Source organism: Zootoca vivipara, chromosome Z (assembly GCF_963506605.1).
Source record: "Zootoca vivipara chromosome Z, rZooViv1.1, whole genome shotgun sequence".
Classification (NCBI taxonomy): domain Eukaryota; kingdom Metazoa; phylum Chordata; class Lepidosauria; order Squamata; family Lacertidae; genus Zootoca; species Zootoca vivipara.
Genome location: NC_083294.1, coordinates 33,863,811 through 33,879,775, shown reverse-complemented (window position 1 = coordinate 33,879,775; position 15,965 = coordinate 33,863,811). Strand labels below are relative to the sequence as shown.

General features: G+C 46.8%; 1 protein-coding gene across 1 annotated transcript; it reads left to right on the top strand.

Annotated features, from left to right (window-relative positions):
- Positions 1-3,242: 3,242 nt before the first annotated feature.
- Positions 3,243-14,617, top strand: LOC132591540 (uncharacterized protein K02A2.6-like). The gene is made up of 4 exons (XM_060270578.1): positions 3,243-6,231; positions 12,022-12,028; positions 12,265-12,558; positions 14,482-14,617. The coding sequence occupies exons 1-4, from the start codon at positions 3,486-3,488 to the stop codon at positions 14,615-14,617; spliced, it is 3,183 nt and encodes a 1,060-aa protein (XP_060126561.1). The 5' UTR covers positions 3,243-3,485.
- The last annotated feature ends 1,348 nt before the right edge of the window (positions 14,618-15,965 follow it).

Below are 15,965 nucleotides of genomic sequence, written 5' to 3'. Positions count from 1 at the left end.
TCCATTTGGCTTAGTTGCGCTGTGCGCCAGGGCGCCTCCCCATCAGGGATGCTGGGCTGGGGTGCCCAGCAGCCCCGCAAGCTGCTCATGTTCGGGGCGGCGGGAAGAGCGCCTGAAAGGGCTCCTTTCGGGGCGCTGTTCCCACCACATTCCCTTGCAACAGCAGGCTTGCTAGCCGCCGTTCCAACAGAGCCTAGAAAGCCCACCCAGGCGACGGGGGGGCAGCGGGAACAGCACCTGAAAGGGCTACTTTCGGTGCACTGTTCCCGCCAAGCCCCCTCGCAACAGCAGGCTTGCTAGCCGCCATTCCATTGCTAGCCGGAGGGATTTTGCACCACGGCGCTGGATACCCTTAAGACGGCCCTGAGTAAGCTGTCCTGCCAGGCTTAACTCACTTTGGGAGAAACTAGGTAATCAAGTCTATTGTTCTGCTCCAGTCTACCAGAGAAGTTAAACATTAATGAGATCTGAGGTAGTTGCTCCAAGCTCAGACCATATGCTGTATGGAAAAGCAAATGAATCTTATTTTGGGAGAGTTTGTAAGTAAACAATTTTTAACTTCCCAAATGTGGGGTCTTTTTTCTATGCTAGGGGAAGAGGGGAACTTTGGAATGAACTTAGAAGGAGTTGTTTTTAAAGGTCTAACAACCTATATTTCCACATTTTACTTTGCTGCATATTTTGTGATTTTAAATCTCTGCTGCTGTTCTCTCACCAAAGAGTATTTGCCCAAAACCCAGATCCTGGCATCCAGGGAATTCTCCCTTTATACGTATTTTTTTTCCTTGCCACCAATACTTCTCTGACTCAGAATTTATCATCCCATTCTCTGCGTGTGCATTCCGGATGATCAGCTGCTTATGTATGTTAATCAGCAAAAGTGCTTCAGTGTTAGTCAATTACACTTTATGAAACCATGGAGTTGCATGAATCTGCCTTCAACCATTCTGCAGAGAGTGGAGTTCACAGCACTTGCCAATTAGTCCTTTCTAAAATGGGGGCTGAAGGAAGAAATTGTTAGATTGTTCAACAGAAGGTGGTGGGAGTGCTTTAACTCTATGGCAGAACATACCACTGTTTGGTCTGTTGAAGCTGAAACACTTTCATAGGCGCCTGCCATTAAATTTCCCTCCGAATTATAGTTCAGTTGCCCAATTCAGTATAGTAATTCTACAGGTCCACAGAGCACAGGAGGATGTGTGATTAAGAAGGTACAAGAATGCTTATTATGACTCAGACGGAAGAATCTGCTGCGTTCTTGGCTGCATGTACAACAAAGCTGTGTGTAATGAGCAATTTAGTTTATCAATGGAGCCATTCTTTTCCATTTGTGGATAAGTTACAAAAATGGAGGTACTTGGATTTTCAAACCTGTTCTCAATCTATGTAATTATTTGATTAATGTTTTGTGGGAGCACATATTAGCTCCTGGATTCTTTTCATGAATTGTGCACTAGCCTATTTGTGTAGTTTTTCTCACTGGTTGAATAACTAGAAATAAAAATTTACTATTCCTTTAAAAAAAGAGGATTGTAAGCTACTCAATGACTATATGCATTTTTATGCAAATACACATTTGTGTACATTTTGGGGGGTGTTGGTGAAGAACTGCATTGAAGAAGTGCAAATTTCAACATATGCCTGCCTTTCAGTTTCTGTGTTGTTTCAGGAATCAGGAATTAGGTAGATTCCCATTAAAACACAAACTGAACAAAATTTCTACCATCCCCCTTGGCAGGACTAGAATTTATTTAATATGTTTAAACTTCAGGTTCAAGTCAAAACCAAGAGAGATGATCTTAGCAAATATACGTCAAGTGTGTGTTTGAGGGGAGGTCATAAGATAGAAGGCATTCTCTGAGGTGTGGGGGCATTGGCCATGGTGACTGGGGAACTAACTGAAGTCAAACCACCTATGGAAAGTCACACACTCCCTACCCCTCTTTTACATTTTGCTACGACTTTGCACAGAAATTCTGCCTGTCCCTTTACATGAAATGTAGCAGGATAGGGCAATGCCCTCCATTGCTATTCTTTTGACCTCTTTCTCCAACCTGTGTGGACAGCTGTTGCTGTGGTTTTCAGAGAACAGAGGAATTGAATGATGGTAGGCAAAGGAACAGAAGGGAAAAAATAGCAGTTTTACACATAATATTTGTTATGTACTGAGCTGAATCCTAGAACAATAGGATTCAGAATCAGCGGGAGCTACCCAATCCAACTCCAGGTGGAAGTGAATCCGCAACCTGATTGGCCTGCTGGAGCAGCCAATCAGGCGGCTGGCAGAAGTGAATCTGCTACCTGATTGGCCTGTAGGAGCAGCCAATCAGGCTGCAGGCAAAAGTCAATCCACAATATAATTGGCCCACAGGTGTAGCCCTGAAGTAGCCAATCACGCAAGGCCCATTGTGTAAATAATGTATATAAGCAGATGGTTTTGGGAAAAGAGCCATTCGTCTTCTCTTCTCCTCCTTGATGACTATGAGCTGAATAAAGAGCATGTAATTCACTCTTGACTCCGAGTATATTTCACTGGCGACGAAGGTGGGATCCTGCTGAGCTGACCGCCACCACGCACTGCACCGCAGCACCGCCACCTGCTGCACCGCTGCATCGCACCGTGCATCCAGGCTTCAGCTCCAGGACCCAAGGAACCCAGAATGGCAACCGACAGCAGCTTCTCGCCATTCAAACCAGCATCAGGAGACTGGGAAGGGTACGCCGCCCGTTTCAACTTCCTCCTGCAAGCGAAAGAAGTCACCAACGATGCCATGAAGAGGGCGACATTCTTCAGCGTCTGTGGAGAGGAGACGTTTGAAATCGCCCGGGCTCTCCTTGCACCTAGAGATGTCGCTACCGTCTCTTACAAAACAATAATGGAACGGCTGAAGGAGCACTTCTCACCACAGCCCTCGGTGGTAGCTTGCCGAAATGCCTTCTACGCAAAACGGCAAGCCCCGGGGGAAACCATAACTGGGTTTGTGACCTCCCTCCGCCAAGCCGCCCGGTTATGCAACTTCTCAGAATTGGAGAACATGCTTCGTGACCGCCTCGTCGGTGGCCTGAGGGACGAGATGTTGCAACGACGCCTCTACGCCAAAAAAGACCTCACGTTCCAGATTGCTCTGGAGGAAGCCCTGGCAACCGAAGCCGCCGAGAGGTCAACGCAAGAGGCACGACCGGCCCCGCCATCCCAACCGAGGGTCTACCAAGAAGACCTCAGCGAAGAATCCGAATCTGACAGGGAGGAAGTACACCGAGTACAGCGGCGCACTCAAGCAGCACACACACCACAGCAGCCTCGACGAGAAGGAGGGAACTGTGCAAGCTGCGGGGAGAACCACGAGAGGAGGACCTGTCGTTTCCGTAACGCAGAGTGCAGGCAGTGCAGAAAATTGGGACACATCGCCCGGGTGTGTCGGGCTCGACTCACCCGTCGACAAGCATCAGATGACCGACCCAGGAGCCCCAGGTCACACGGCACCATGCACCAAGGCAACTCGACGGAGATCACGGACTACCAGGTATTCCAGTTGCCCCATCCCAGCACAGAGAAAATTTATATAGAGGTACAGATAGAGGGAGCCCCATGCCGCATGGAGCTGGACACGGGTTCAACTCTATCCATAATCTCGGCCCGAACATTAAGGGAACTGTGCCCTAATGGGGGTCCCAAACTAAGGCCGGCCCCATTCACCCTCCGGGACTTCCAGAAACGTAAGGTCCCTACTATGGGGGTGGGGACCTTCAGGGTGCAATATCGAGGGCGAAAGCAACAATTGGACTTGCTGGTAGTTAAGGGCCCCTACGTTAGCTTACTGGGACTGGCATGGTTTGGACCTCTGGGGCTAGCCGTTACCGGGGTGAACCGCACTAGCTTACAAGTGGACGTGGACGCCATATGCAAAGAGTTTCCAGGGGTTTTCGATGGGGCATTGGGACGATATACAGGACCCCCCATTGCCCTACAGCTAGACCCCGCTGTACGACCCATCAGGCACAAGGCCCGCCGGGTCCCGTTTGCCCTGAAACCCCGCATAGACGAGGAATTGGACCGGCTCGTGGAGCAAGGAGTGCTGGAGCCGGTGCCCAACGCCCCCTGGGAAACTCCAATTGTCACACCCGTCAAGCCTAACGGTTCGGTCCGCATCTGTGCAGACTACAAATGCACCATAAACAAGGCTCTCACGGCCCATGCATACCCAGTGCCAGTGGTCAGCCATGTCCTCGCCACCCTGGCTGGGTCAAAAATCTTTGGCAAACTGGACTTGGCCCAAGCGTATCAACAGTTGCCTGTGGACGAAGCCACAGCAGAGGCTCAGACGATTGTGACGCACAGAGGGGCATTCAGAGTAAAGCGGCTGCAATTTGGCGTTAGCGTGGCACCAGGCATATTCCAGAATCTAATGGACTCTCTCCTTAAAGGGATTCCTGGTGTCACCCCCTTCTTCGATGATGTACTGATCGCCGGGCCCACACCAGAGGAATTTGAGGACCGCCTCCACTCCGTCCTGCACCGTTTCCAGACGGCGGGCCTCAAGGTGAAGCGGGAAAAGTGTTTACTGGGAGTGCCGCAGGTGGACTTTCTGGGATTTAAGGTGGACGCAGAAGGGGTCCATCCAACCGGTGACAAGGTACGGGCCATTTGTGAGGCCCCAGCGCCCAAGAGCAAGCCCGAACTTCAGTCATTCTTGGGACTATTGAACTTTTACCATGCCTTCCTTCCCCATAAGGCAGCGGTAGCGGAGCCCCTACACAGACTCCTAGATAAAAGGGCCCCTTGGGTGTGGGGCCAGCGACAAAGGGCCGCATTCCAGGCAGTCAAGGACTTGCTCGTCTCGAACTCGGTCTTAGCACACTTCGACGAGAGGCTGCCAGTGGTGCTGGCATGCGACGCCTCTCCCTATGGCATCGGCGCTGTCCTGGGACACCAACTCCCGGATGGAAGAGAGGTGCCGGTGGCATACTTCTCCCAGACGCTTGCTGCAGCCGAACGAAACTACTCACAGATTGACAAGGAGGGTCTGGCAATCGTGAAGGGCGTAAAAAAATTCCATGATTTCTTGTACGGGCGGCCCTTTACCATAGTGACTGACCACAAGCCGTTGCTTGGCCTGTTTGCCCCTGAGAAGCAGACCCCCCAAGTGTTGTCTCCACGTGTCCTCAGGTGGTCAATTTTCCTTGCCGGCTACCAGTATGCACTAATCCACCGCCCTGGGAAGGCGATGGGCCACGCAGACGCCCTCAGCAGGCTACCACTACCAGAAACAGGCCCCGACCCAGCGCCTGCGCAAGAGGTTATGACCCTGGAGCTGCTTCCCGACCGACCCATTCAGGCACAAGAAGTTGCGCACCATTCCACAAAAGATAGGGTCATCTCCCGGGTCCTGGACTGGGTGTGGCGAGGATGGCCCAGCAGCAGCCCCGGGCCAGAATTCGCTGGCTACACAAACCGCAAACATGAACTGTCGGCCCACAAGGGGTGCCTGTTATGGGGAAGCAGGGTTGTTGTTCCCCAGCCCCTCCGCAAAAGGGTCCTCACAGCCCTACACGAGACACACCCAGGGGTAGTGAGGATGAAGGCCCTTGCCAGGAGTTATGTGTGGTGGCCGGGGATTGACAGAGAGATAGAGGCCTGGGTCCAACACTGCCAGACCTGCCAAGAATCCCGCCCGGATCCCCCAAGGGCCCCAGTCCAGCCCTGGGAGTCCGCCCGACATCCATGGTCACGCTTGCACGTGGACTTCGCTGGCCCCTTCCAGGGAAAAACATTCTTCATAGTGGTGGATTCCTACACCAAATGGCTGGAGGTCGCACTGGTACCATCCACTACTACGGCGGCAGCCATCCGGGTACTACGTAAGCTGTTTGCGACCCACGGGCTCCCTGACACCCTCGTCTCGGACAATGGAACCGCATTCACGTCAGAGGAGTTCCAGACCTTCACAGCGCAGAACGCCATCCGCCACATCCGCTCAGCACCATTCCACCCTGCCACCAATGGCCAAGCGGAGCGCATGGTGCGGACCACCAAGGACAGCCTCCGCCGCATGACACAAGGGGACTGGGAATACCGCCTTGCTGCATTTCTTCTAGCACAGCACAGCACCCCAAGCACAACGACGGGCCGGAGCCCAGCTGAATTACTAATGGGCCGGCGCCTTGCAACTAGACTGGACCGACTTCACCCCGACAGAGCTCAGGATGAGGTAGTGGTGGGGAAAGGCAGGAACCCCCGGATATTTGTGGCCCAGGACCCAGTGTATGCAAAGAATTTTGGGGCAGGCCCAGCATGGGTACCCGCCACAGTCACCAAGGTGACCGGTCCCGTGTCGTACGAGGTACTAACGGAAGGGGGGCAATGTTGGCGCCGCCACTGCGACCAGATACGGCGACGATTCCCAGGAGGAACCCGGGAGGAGAGCGGGACAGAGGGGTCCCAAGGGGACAGCAGGGCAGTGAGGCCTGTAGAGCGAGAGGGGTGGGCAGAGGAAGCAGAAGCAGTAGGCACAGAGGGGCGCCCCGAGGCTGGAAGGACACCGGAACCAGAGCTACAACCTAGTGGTTCAGTGGCGCCAGACCAGACAGCCCCGGCACAGCCAGCAGCCTCGGAACACGAGCCAGAACAAGAACCCCTGACCAAGGAACACCCCAGGCCACAACGCACACGGAGGCGGCCAGCAGACCTTGGGGACTACGAATGCAACTTCCCGGGCAGGACTGGAACTTAGAGGGGAGGGGTGTTATGTACTGAGCTGAATCCTAGAACAATAGGATTCAGAATCAGCGGGAGCTACCCAATCCAACTCCAGGTGGAAGTGAATCCGCAACCTGATTGGCCTGCTGGAGCAGCCAATCAGGCGGCTGGCAGAAGTGAATCTGCTACCTGATTGGCCTGTAGGAGCAGCCAATCAGGCTGCAGGCAAAAGTCAATCCACAATATAATTGGCCCACAGGTGTAGCCCTGAAGTAGCCAATCACGCAAGGCCCATTGTGTAAATAATGTATATAAGCAGATGGTTTTGGGAAAAGAGCCATTCGTCTTCTCTTCTCCTCCTTGATGACTATGAGCTGAATAAAGAGCATGTAATTCACTCTTGACTCCGAGTATATTTCAATATTGTTTCCCTAAAAAGCCTCAACTGGACAGTAAAGGTAAGGTAAAGGATCCCTGAATGGTTAAGCCCAGTTGAATTTGACTATGGGATGCGGCACTCATCTCCTCTTTCAGGCTGAGGCAGCCAGCGTTTGTCCACAGATAGCTTTTCTGGGTCATATGGCCAACATGCAAGAAAGCAAAATGGCTGTCCAACGAGGCCTTACAAATAACGGAGGAGAGGAGGCAAGCAAAATGCAAGGGAGAAAGGGAAAGATACAGGAAACTAAATGCAATTTCCAAAAAACCGCAAGGAGAGACAAGAGGGTCTTCTTAAATGAGCAATGCAAAGAAATAGAGGAAAACAATAGAATGGGGGAAACCAGAGATCTGTTCAAGAAAATTGGAGACATGAAAGGAACATTTCGTACAAAGATTACCATAATCAAGGACAAAAGTGGTAAGGACCTAACATAAGCAGAAGACATCAAGAAGAGGTGGCAAGAATACACAGAGGAATTATACCAGAAAGATATGGAGGTCTCGTACACCCCAGGTAGTGTGGTTGCTGACCTTGAGCCAGACATCTTGGAGAGTGAAGTCAAATGGGCCTTAGAAAGCACTGCTAATAACAAGGCCAGTGGAAGTGATGATATTCCAGCTGAACTATTTAAAATTTTAAAAGATGATGCTGTTAAGGTGCTACACCCAATATGCCAGCAAGTTTGGAAAACTCAGCAATGGCCAGAGGATTGGAGAAGATCAGTCTACATCCCAATTCCAAAGAAGGGCAGTGCCAAAGAATGCTCCAACTACCGCACAATTGCGCTCATTTCACACGCTAGCAATGTTATGCTTAAAATTCTACAAGGCAGGCTTAGGCAGTATGTGGACCGAGAACTCCCAGAAGTGCAAGCTGGATTTCGAAAGGGCAGAGGAACCAGAGACCAAATAGCGAACATGTGCTGGATTATGGAGAAAGCTAGAGAGTTCCAGAAAAACGTCTACTTCTGCTTCATTGACTATGCAAAAGCCTTTGACTGTGTCGACCACAGCAAACTATGGCAAGTTCTTAAAGAAATGGGAGTGCCTGATCACCTCATCTGTCTCCTGAGAAATCTCTATGTGGGACAAGAAGCTACAGTTAGAACTGGATATGGAACAACTGATTGGTTCAAAATTGGGAAAGGAGTACGACAAGGTTGTATATTGTCTCCCTGCTTATTTAACTTATATGCAGAATTCATCATGCGAAAGGCTGGACTAGATGAATCCCTAGCCGGAATTAAGATTGCCGGAAGAAATATCAACAACCTCAGATATGCAGATGACACAACCTTGATGACAGAAAGTGAGGAGGAATTAAAGAACCTTTTAATGAGGGTGAAAGAGGAGAGCGCAAAATATGGTCTGAAGCTCAACATCAAAAAAACCAAGATCATGGCCACTGGTCCCATCACCTCCTGGCAAATAGAAGGTGAAGAAATGGAGGCAGTGAGAAATTTTACTTTCTTGGGCTCCTTGATCACTGCAGATGGTGACAGCAGTCACGAAATTAAAAGACGCCTGCTTCTTGGGAGAAAAGCAATGACAAACCTAGACAGCATCTTAAAAAGCAGAGACATCACCTTGCCGACAAAGGTCCGTATAGTTAAAGCTATGGTTTTCCCAGTAGTGATGTATGGAAGTGAGAGCTGGACCATAAAGAAGGCTGATCGCCGAAGAATTGATGCTTTTGAATTGTGGTGTTGGAGGAGACTCTTGAGAGTCCCATGGACTGCAAGAAGATCAAACCTATCCATTCTGAAGGAAATCAGCCCTGAGTGCTCCCTGGAAGGACAGATCGTGAAGCTGAGGCTCCAATACTTTGGCCACCTCATGAGAAGATAAGAGTCCCTGGAAAAGACCCTGATGCTGGGAAAGATGGAGGGCACAAGGAGAAGGGAATGACAGAAGATGAGATGGTTGGATAGTGTTCTCAAAGCTACTAACATGAGTTTGACCAAATTGCAGAAGACAGGAGTGCCTGGCATGCTCTGGTCCATGGGGTCACGAAGAGTCGGACACGACTAAACGACTAAACAACAACAACAACAACAATGGCCAACATGACTAAACCGCTTCTGGCACACAGAACACCATGATGAGTGCCAGAGTGCATGGAAACGCCATTTTCCTTCCTGCTGCAGTGGTACCTAGACTCAGACTGTGATCCTAAGAATATTGAATCCTTGTGGAATAGCTAATGCATTTCTCCTTGATAGCTTGTTAAATGATTGATTTGATCCTGAGGGGTGCAGGTTGTTGTTCTTCGGTAAGGGCCTTCCCTGCAAGGAAGGTTCCCATCTAGGAATAGCAACCCACAGAATTGAACCATCCTGTTTTTAGCCAGCCCCATGAATTGATTCAGGGCTGAATCTAGGGCAAGACAGATGGTCCCCAGGTCAGCCCAACCTGATGTGGGTAAGGCAGATTGGGCCCTGGGAACTGGGGAGGTGTGCACAGCCCTATTAATAATTAACATATTTTAGGCTGCATTGGATAAACACATACCTCAAAGTAACTGCCAGTGAACTCTGTGGGACCTATCTCTGAGTAGACATCTGCTAATCTCAATTATTTTGGTAACTATGAAATATTTTAGATGCTCTAATTATGGATTTATATTTTCTATTTATATTTTTAGTTAAAAACCAATAAAAAGAAATATATAGTTTAGGAGAAAAAACCAAATATCCAAATCTGACTTCTGACATGATTTGAAATTTATTCCAAATTTCTGTTTCCACACCTGTTCCAGCTCGGTGATTATTATTACTGTTTGTTGAAATCAAAACTCCACATGTCCTTTTACAAATTTCCCGTGTTCCCCAGACATGCCATCTTGCTTCTTGCCATTGTTTAGCAAACGCTTAAAGAGAGGGTTGGATTTCCTTCCATTGTGGAATCACTGGAGGGTATTTTAAGAAAGTTCTAAAAGCACCATGAATAAAACATAGCCAACTACCAAGAAGCCAAGATTTTTTATTTTTAAAAAAGCCATAAAGAAGGTTGGGCATATGGACAGGGGAATCTTTTTAGCCATCAAGCTTTTCAGCTGAAAGGGAGATATCCTTCAGAATCACTCCTGGCATATTCCCATTATGGTTCAGAGTTTCAACAGCAACAGAACAATCTTATTCTTTTGACAAAAAACGAAATGGTTTAGAAAATATGATTCAGTAGGATTTGCTTGCTCTTTGCTTTCCTCCAGACAAATGGGCAACCCTCTGTTCATAAGGTTCAAGGAATTTTATCTCAGATGATGGGGGGGAGGAGAAGAGATAGCATTGAGTCAGGGCTTATTTAATGCTGCTGCCAAAACAAATACCACTCAATGAGAGCTACCGTATATTATAACAAAGATGGTTTGGTGCCTGTAAGGGATGCCAGGCCATGCCTTGATGATGGCAGTAGCAGCAACAACATAACAGCAAAACAACAGTAGTAAAGGATAATTCCCACACAATCCTGAAATATTCCTCCTGTGCATATGAGTCCAAAGGCTTGGTGAAGTATACCTGATCAAGCATACATCTGTGTCATGTATGAACTGACCTGGCACATCATGAATGATAGATAGGCACCATGCATTTAAAGCATCTGCCCCCCCCCAAAAAAGAATAATGGGAACTGTAATTTGTTACAGATGCTGGGAATCTTACTTCTGTGTGGGTAAACCATAATTCCCAGGATTCTTTGGGAGGGTTTGATTTAAATGTGAATGAAATGCATTCTATGCGCACACAGCCATAGGTAGTTAGATTAGGTTGTCCTATTTACACAGACAGCTGGCGCGGCAGAGATAACTAGAATGCTAGACGTATATGTGAGAGAGATAGAGAAGATACAGCTTTTAATTCATACCCTTGGGCCATGTAGCCAACCACCAATGTGAGGAGACAACTGACAGACACCAGAACTCAAGTTGCTTCCTGAACCAGAGCAGGCTGATCTACACTGCACACTCTTGACTGACATTCAGCAGAACTGTCTCTCTTGTGAAAGGCATTTGACTTATTAAAAAAAGAAAAGAAAAAGCTCTCCACCTCTACAGTGAAATCACTTATGCTAGCTGCCAATCAAACATGCTTTGCAAACAGAACTATATGTCCTTCTGGAGATGGGTTCATTCCACTGCTGCTATAACAAATAGTTTTCCTTGATTGCAGAAAGGGAATCCTAGTCCCAGAGTGTCAACAAGCAGAAGTATGAGCTGCTTAGCAATGCTGGCACCCTTGTGGTTCAGAGAAGCTTGTTTCATGTAAAAAAAGGGGGGGGGAGGGTTGCAAACACACCACACAAAATAGAATATGTGGCATAAGATAAAATGAAATCACACATATTCTACCTTTGTCTATTTCAAAAGGGATTTTTCTCTCAAAATAGTTCTGTCAACATAAACAATGCCGCTGTTGGTGCCCTAAATCAGCAACATCAGTGTTGTTGCAGTGGTAGACATTGAGATTAAGGATTAAGTGGGGAAGCCTCAGGGGGAGAGTGGCATATATGGCCCTCCAGGCCTCTCCATCCGGCCCTTGGGGTATTTCAAAGGCAACATCCCTCACTGACCTCCTTTTACACTCTCCTTTAGTGCTTTTTGCCTATAATGACTTCTGCAGTGATGGACGGAGGATCAAGACAAGTCTCTCTCTCTCTCTCTCTCTCTCTCTCTCTCTCTCTCTCTCTCTCTCTCTCTCTCGTGTGTGTGTGTAGAAACTAACTTACTGTACAAAGGCACAACATTTTATTCATTGCTCCACTCACTTCATACCCTCCAACATTCCTCAGATGAAAATAGTGACATTTCTAATTCTCCCCCAACTGACCCTTCCCCAAACCCATTTCTTGTCCTCTTCCCTCTTCCCATGAACATTTCCTAACAGGAGAAGGGTGAGTGTCATTACCACTGCACCAGCAGGACACAGCATACATGCCCTCCACCATCCTGAGGAAACCCCTTAATTCTTATTTTATTATTATTTTATTCTTTGGTAGGTTTACAAAAAGAATAAAACACGCACACACCAATAAATACATTTTATAAAGGCACAAGATTAGATGCGGACACAAAAGCATTAAAAAAATAAAGACTCCTTGAACTCCACTCTCCCTTTCTTCCCACCCAGGGCAGCCCTGCCCCCTGCCTGCCTCTCAGAGCCAGTGCCTTATGCAGAGCTGGCTCTCACCGTCGGCACCCTCTTCTCCTCCTTGCCTGCTTTCCAGAAGCCACTACAAGCTGCCCAGGTGAGGAGGCCAGCAATGAGATGCTGCCTTGCAGCCACTACTACCACCATCGCTGTTGCTCAGGACAAGCCCTGGTTCATCCCCCTCCCCGAGCTCAGTGCTGGCGGGAGAAATAAGGGCATTCCAGGATCAAAACGGAAGCTGGGGCCATCCCTGGAAAATCAGGACATTGTAGGGTATGCCACTTTTGACTTGGGCTTGGCCCACCACTTGTTGCCCTGAAGGGAATGTGGGCCTTGGGCTGGGAAAGGTTCCCCACCCATTGATTAGAGGACACCGATTCTGGCTGACCAGCTAGCCCATCAGAACACAGGATATGCATGCCAATACCTGCTAGACCAAAATGGGAATTCGTGTGAGGAAGGATGGTTTAAAAATTTGAACGGTTAAATTTTTAAATACCCACCTGTTGCCTCAGCAGCAGAGCCAAAGCTTGAGGTTAGGTGGTAGGAAAGAAAGCCAAGACAACAGGAGTGGGGGAAACAATTGGTTTCAGTTTCAAGTAACCTAATTTACAAGTTCCAAAACAATACACAAACTTGAAACACAGCCATCCTTTACAATTCACACTTCTCTGAATTTTGCAATGCAGTTCTCCAGCCAAGTAATAATGTGTACAAAAATGCATACAGTATGGTAAAGTTTGCACACACACACACACACATACACACACACACAAAATTCTAATATAAGTGAAAAAAGCAAACAAAAGTGCAGAAAGGAAATATCTTTGCAGAATGTTTTGTTGTTTTTAGTCAAAGCTGCATACACAAATGTGTGTATATTGGGAGAAATCTGCACTAAAATGCTGCTGAGAACTTAAAAATAAATAAATCACAAACTGATGTGGAAATCCAGAGAACTGAAGTTAAGGTAGGAAAATTGAGAAAATTGTCCACCTCTATTTGCCACAGGCAGTCATTTCCTCTCCTGCCAGGAAGCCTGGATATACCAAACGTATTTGGTTAAGGAGTGTAGTTTTTATTAAGTCTGTAGCCAGCTGTTCATAAGCCAGCCAGGCACTGGCCAAGAAGGAGCAGTTCCAGAGCTGCCCATGAGCCCAGAGAGAAAGTAGCGTGTGGTTAGGAAAGAGGAGGCCAACTTGAAGGGATTTCATTCTCCTCTCACGTTTAAGTTAAAGTGGCAGCCCAGAGACCACAGTTCCACTTGATGTTTAAAGCATCATCACTTTAAGCTGTCATAGGATTTCCCAAGGAATTCTGGGAATTGTAAAGGATGCAGCGAATGGATAGATCTCTATTCCCATCACTGAGCTATAGTTCCAAGAGTGGTTTAACAGTAAATCTATCTTCCCATGGAACTCTGGGAATTGTAGCACTGTGAAGGCAATAGGGGTCTTGTAAGACATGACTGCTTAAAGTGGTATGAAACTGCTTTAAATGTATAGTGCAGATGCAACTTCAGTCATGACTGAAATCATGCCATGGTTATCTAAGTGTAAAGTAAAAAAGAAATCATTAGGAACTGGGTTCATCTGCTAGATTCTACAACTTCGACCATGATTGGTTAATGCTCATGTGCTTCATTTTTTCCATATGAAAATAAATAAATGATTTTGAACATCACCTCTTTTACTGATATGAATATCACTGGATGACAACTGCTATATTCTTGCAAATGGAGTAATCAGAGATACTGCATCTCAAACAAGGATGTCATTTTCCTGTGAACTTTGACAGTGGGCTGGATTCACATTGGCAAAATAAATATGAACCTAGCAGGGAGGCCAGTCCACTGATGGACATTTTTTTAAATTTTTCAAGTGTCTTATGGTTTGCTAACATTTCATTATACAGCTAGCAGTTATCTCCATCAGCAGAAATTAGAAAGCAGAGCATAAGGGCAAATAAATCAGAGATGTATCATGCATTTATTTCCATCCTGTCTATCACTAACAACAATTCTGTCACACCAAAATTAGCCTGGTTTTTTTTTAATGGTGTTTTATCTCGATAAAAAAGAAACATCCAATCTGGCATGGAAAAATTTAAAAGAGGATATGAGCTAAAATAACTTATTTCTATGTAAATGTCCACCAAATGCGAAAATGCTCCCTGTTTCAACTTCTTCACCCCCAGAGGCTACCCCAAAGTTCAGAGACATAGATCGTATGAAAGAAATGGTGTTGCTAAGTCCTTGTTCAGGCCTCCCTTAAAACGATTTGACTTTGCAAATCACGGCAAAAATGGCAGCACCATGCATGACATATACTAAATAAAAAGTGTGATGGAGTAATTGCTTGGATAGCAGTTAATGGGCTAATTATTTTCATTAAATGTGGAACAAAGCAGGAGGAGCCAGGGGTTTTCTTTGGTCTCCACAATGGCACAGTGTCCAGACTCACTGATTAATCGGCAGCACCTAAAGCTTTAGTTGACTAATCTACTGACCAAAATCAGTTAAAGTTTGTGTCCTTGCTTGAAGGTGGTGATGAATGGGCAAAGATTTATTCATCTCAAATACAAGCTGTAGGCAAGGCATGTCCTCCCCCAGTCCTGAGATATAATAGAATGTGATGCAAGATTTATACTGCGGTGACAAGAGCATTTGTTAATATGATTCTGATTATGTTGCAGTGAAATCCAGATGAAACTAATAAAGCTTTATCACAGCCTGCAGGGATCTGAGTCAGAGCAGGCCAGTTAAGCATTTAAATGTGTAGAAAGGTGAACACTGGGAAGAAAATGCCTAGGCCCAGGGGCAGATTGTGCACTTTCTTACAAAACTGTATGTTGGATAAAGCAATGATATTCCCACTTTATTTGTTTATCTAGTGGCTGCTTGTAGCCCAGAAATCTGCATCCTGCTCTGAGAGGATGAATGCAAATTTTATTTGAGAATCCATCAGTCTTCCTCCTGCTGCTGCTTTTTTCTTTATCAACACCAGCAGTCACAGTTTCTCTGGAAGTTCCAAGCCAGAACCAAATGTGCACAAGATCAGAGCCAGCAATAGTCAGGAATAGGATACACTTGCTAACTCCTTCTTTAGCTCAAAATACTATATCCCTAAACTAAAAGGCCAATATATTTTCCTGCCTAAAGAGGAACTCTAAAAGTCCATGTGCTCTATTGGGGTGTACTGTATTATCGTATTGTTATTACCATTGCAGATTTCTAAAAGATTTTCAAGATTGTAGAAAGAGGATTTTCTGGTTGCAGTAAGGGGGTATTGGGTCAAATGGGAACTCAGTGTTGTCAAATGAATATTCTGCCCTAGGCAAATTCCAGTGGCAGATGAATCAGATGGACTGGATCTCAGTACTAGAGCATACTTTTTTCTTTGCATACAAAAGGTGTCAGGTCCTTGTCCTCTGTCATCAAAAAGATACTATAGCAGGTTATAGGAAAGACACTGTCGGTGATGGGGTGCTACTGCCATTAAGAGTTGACAATAGAGAACTAGATGATCACTGCTGCTCAAAAGTAGTGGGGTGAGAATATATCTGACTGTTTTGCTATCAAAGCACAGATTCCTGTTAAGGAACATAGGAAGCTCCCCTGTATTAACTGGCAACAGCTTTCCAGGGCTTCAGTCAAGGATCTCTCAATCTGGAGATATTGG

Bases quoted from the DNA above. Each gene is read 5' to 3' on its own strand.
- LOC132591540 (XM_060270578.1), top strand. From the start codon at position 3,486: ATGCACCAAGGCAACTCGACGGAGATCACGGACTACCAGGTATTCCAG. The intron at 12,559-14,481 runs GTATGCCACTTT...CTTCACCCCCAG, and splicing joins GAAAATCAGGACATTGTAGG to AGGCTACCCCAAAGTTCAGA.